This window comes from Fulmarus glacialis, unplaced genomic scaffold (genome assembly GCF_000690835.1).
Source record: "Fulmarus glacialis isolate BGI_N327 unplaced genomic scaffold, ASM69083v1 scaffold31085, whole genome shotgun sequence".
Lineage (NCBI taxonomy): Eukaryota > Metazoa > Chordata > Aves > Procellariiformes > Procellariidae > Fulmarus > Fulmarus glacialis.
In genome coordinates this window covers 949-3,878 of record NW_009212852.1, presented here as the reverse complement: position 1 = coordinate 3,878, position 2,930 = coordinate 949, and the positions used below count along the sequence as shown (strand labels likewise).

Sequence of the window (2,930 nt, the reverse complement as noted above, 5' to 3'; positions counted from 1 at the left end):
ATTTTTCATTTAAATTACATCATAACGAAGGCAAAACATGGTACGTACATATATTTTATTTTCTAAATATCCTAAGCACTTTACGTTGCTGTACCACTTACAACGTGAATAGAACAATGGAAATCAAACCTTGTATTACTTTGATGGCCTTAGCTTTTATTATTTTCAGTGACTGAGGAGAGTATAAGATAGGTGACACTAACAATATAGGCTAAGTATTATATGACTTTAGAGAGGCAAACATAAAACTAAAATAGTATCAACAAATACAAGTTGATACACGTTGTCCTACAAGTTGTATACCCCCCGTGGCATGCAACCCAATTTAAGAAGATAGAAAAAGAAAAAAGAAGGAGTACCTTTCCCGTAGTTTTTTCAGTTCCACATCTCTTTCACTTATTAATTCTGAGATACTAACAAAATAATTGTGTTCCAGATTTAACAGCATTTCAGAAGCTGGAGAATGTATCAGATCATGATAAACATCTGCAAAATCTTCATCCCAGCTGGTTTCTTCAGGTTTTGCATATTCTAATGTTGTCTAAAAATTGTAAGATACTTTAAAGCATATGGTACCTTTTAGGACATACAAGGATCCCTCGTAATGGTGGGGCAAAACCTACTAGGCATGCACACTGTTGCACAACCTTCAACATACATGAATTATCTTTCTTAATTTGAGCTTTCTGTATTCTGCTTTAGCTTTAACATTTTCTCCCTTCCCATATTCTTTCTCTCTCAAAGCAACTAACACCAGAAACATTCAGGTTTTGACTACAGTGAGGAATTACCAATTTTCAGCCATCACCAACTTGGAAAGAACAATAATATCTACAAAAATATTTGCAATTGATGAATTTTAGACAGGGGCCAAAACACCAGCTGTGCCAAGAAAGATATTTTGCTCGAAAGGATGACTAACCTCTGATGTCCCTAGAATTTGATCAACAACACTGATTTAAGAAAAGCCATTTTTATTGAACAAAGAATGGCCCAAAGATGCCAGTTTTGCAAGCTCCTTTATACTGAAACACTCCTTATATTTGCAATCATTCCCACCAGATTCAGCTGACAAATTGAGATTGTATCATTTGAAGTATAGGTTAGAAATGTCAAGAAATGATCTAATCTCACCCTTGCACTCAGGCTAACCTATTCATAGAAACTGCTAGCACAGAAGATTGTCAACTCTTTGCTAGCACAGAAGATTGTCAACTCTTTCAATGTTTTATCACATTCCCATGCCCACCCAAGACAAATTTTTCCTTCTTAAAGGTTAAGGTAATTTCATTTTGTTGATGTTCATTAAGGCAGATGATTTGCTTCCAATTCTCTTTAAAACAGATGTATGTTTTGGAATTTTTCACAACATTCTTCTATATCCCATGACATACAAATTCAATTCCTATAAACTTTTCCTCAAATGCTGCAGTTTCTGTCATTCTTTTTTTCTGTTCGCTAGGACTCCTCCAGTTCTTTTGCATTCCTCTATTTTAAAGATCACATGCAAAACTGGACACATTACTCCAGCTAAAGCCTCATCATCGCTAAATAATGTAAAATAGTCACATGAACTCAGAAAATGAGCTGAAAAGTCTCTCCCAAAGATACACTTTCTCTTTGGAGTCTTCATTGCTATTATTGAACATTGAGGATAGGAGTACCACTTTACTATCTCTTGCTTTGATTCTAATGCACTATAACCCTTATGTCTATTTTTTGAGTATCACAAGCTATTTACCCCTCAATTTTCTATCTTTTGAGTCTATTAAATTCAGAAAAAACTTGACTGAGAACTTGTAGGATGAAGACTTAATGATCACTTTCGGATAAAAAGAAAAAATTGTAAGAATTGATCAGTAAAAGTGAATTTCAGTGTAATTTTGCATCTTCACAGATGTGATTATGTCTGCACATGCACACACATGCTCACAAAGCAAGTCCTGAATATTAACTTTTCAGCCTTATTCTTACCTCTTTATAAGATTTAGCCCAAGTATCTGCCAGCTGGTTTATGTCTACTTTTCCTGATTTCACTGCTTCCAGAGCCATTTCAGCTTCTCTATCATAATCTTTTATAGTTTCCTCTTCTATGAACTTATTAAGAGATTGCTTCAGGTCTATTATAACAAGAAGAGAATGGTCCATCAACAAAACACGTCAGTGGAAGTATCAGTAATCATCTAGGAAACATACAAATAAAGTTTTTCTGAAGACCTTTTAATCGGGCACCTCACTTGCTAGTACTGACAGTAATTTTCTTTAATGTTTTGCTGTTTTAAAAACAATTTTTTTAAGACTGTTCTAGTAAATACCCTTCTTTTTGTTTCTTAAAGCAGGTTTTAAGACACTTGTGGACACGGACATAGGGCACTAATTTAAGAAAATAATTCTCACCGTTTTCTATAAAGCATGGCAGATTGTGCAGAAGCATTAGACGTCCATGCAGATGACTAATATTCTCTTGCACAGGGAATTCAAGAGGCACGGTAAGCATTAAATGTTGATTTCCAGCATTGAATTTGTACACATAGTCTCTCTCCCTAGTGCAGGTCTTTCCTTTATTAGGTTTCATCTTCTTGAGTTGATTTCCTGCATTAGAAATGAAAATAACATGAGTTACATTCCTGTAAAATCATAAGTAAAAAATGCTAACTAAAAACATGGCTTTGTTAATAATTAACAGCTTCTGGCAAGAAAACTTAAACGACCAAATTTTTCATAGATACTCACCTCAATTTCAACTTCCAAATACATAGATTGGAACTGAAGCGTAAATACCAGTTTCCAAAACACTGAATGCTTCTAAACTGTAATTGAGTATATCAATATATAAATTTGGGTAATTACTCTTACAAATTACAGAATAAGCCTCCCGACTTAAAGGCAGAACCAGAACAGAAGGAATCCTCATAAATAGCAAACTTCAA

At 34.3% G+C, this 2,930-nt stretch overlaps 1 protein-coding gene across 1 annotated transcript; it reads right to left on the bottom strand.

Annotated features, from left to right (window-relative positions):
- Window positions 1–359: 359 nt before the first annotated feature.
- Window positions 360–2,593, bottom strand: LOC104076968 (uncharacterized protein C12orf4 homolog; the record flags this gene model as incomplete). Its single annotated transcript, XM_009578011.1, has 3 exons — window positions 2,398–2,593; window positions 1,975–2,120; window positions 360–541 (listed from the first exon to the last, which is right to left on the bottom strand). Coding segments are annotated over exons 1-3 (506 nt in total), but the record flags the coding sequence as incomplete, so codon positions are not given.
- Between the last annotated feature and the right edge of the window lie 337 nt (window positions 2,594–2,930).